General features: G+C 34.0%; 1 protein-coding gene across 1 annotated transcript; it reads right to left on the bottom strand.

The window, feature by feature from the left end:
* Positions 1–6: 6 nt before the first annotated feature.
* LOC107735419 (complement factor H-like) lies at positions 7–543 on the bottom strand (the record flags this gene model as incomplete). The annotated part of the gene is made up of 3 exons (XM_016547107.1): positions 7–73; positions 180–285; positions 376–543. Coding segments are annotated over 3 exons (341 nt in total), but the record flags the coding sequence as incomplete, so codon positions are not given.
* Positions 544–765: the final 222 nt, after the last annotated feature.

The raw sequence follows: 765 nt of genomic DNA on the forward strand, positions 1-765 counted from the left end.
ACAGACAGGGACGGCGTTGTCCCATCCTTGAGCTCTGCAGGTACGGTAATTGATTCTGCTTGCCATTTCATACCTGTGAACACAATGTTTTTACAAGTACAAGAGTGTCAAACTCAAAGAGGAAAGTATACATTTCATATCATAAAAAAATAGAATAAAGAACCATAAAGCATATTTACCCTTTCTTGCAAGTATACTCCACTGTTACTCCAAAAACAAACTCCGTCCCCTCTTTAAGTTTAAAATCACCATTTGGTGTGTCGCCTGGATGACTACATCTTCTCTCTGCAGAAATCAAACAAATTTAACTTAACATGGTAACACTGATTTGTTAATGAAAAAATTATATCGTCATCATGTTGACAATTCTCTTACTTGCACATGGTCGCTCAATGGATTTTTTCCATTCTCCTTTTTCACAGTTTAATCTATACAAGCCAGTATAACCTGTTATGCAGTTCACTTTCACTATTTCACCATGAGCGTATGAAGCTTTCTCAACTGGTTCTGTGTTTTCATGTTTAATGTCCTCTCGAAGACATTCTGAGAAGAACAAACAAATGTTACGCAAAGATGTAAGTGTTTTATGTATATTAAATTCTGAAGTACATGCACAACTAGTCAAAACGCTCTAAAGCTACATAAATGTACAGTTAAATGTTTTAGGAACTGCATATAATATAATATTTATATTGAAGTCAGTCAAATCTAAATGAAAAAGACATTCAAATAAATAGAAACAACAACAAAATCACTTGCCTTGAC

The sequence above is a fragment of the Sinocyclocheilus rhinocerous genome, unplaced genomic scaffold, assembly GCF_001515625.1.
Source record: "Sinocyclocheilus rhinocerous isolate Xijiao unplaced genomic scaffold, SAMN03320098_v1.1 C36044536, whole genome shotgun sequence".
In the NCBI taxonomy this organism is placed as follows: Eukaryota; Metazoa; Chordata; class Actinopteri; order Cypriniformes; family Cyprinidae; genus Sinocyclocheilus; species Sinocyclocheilus rhinocerous.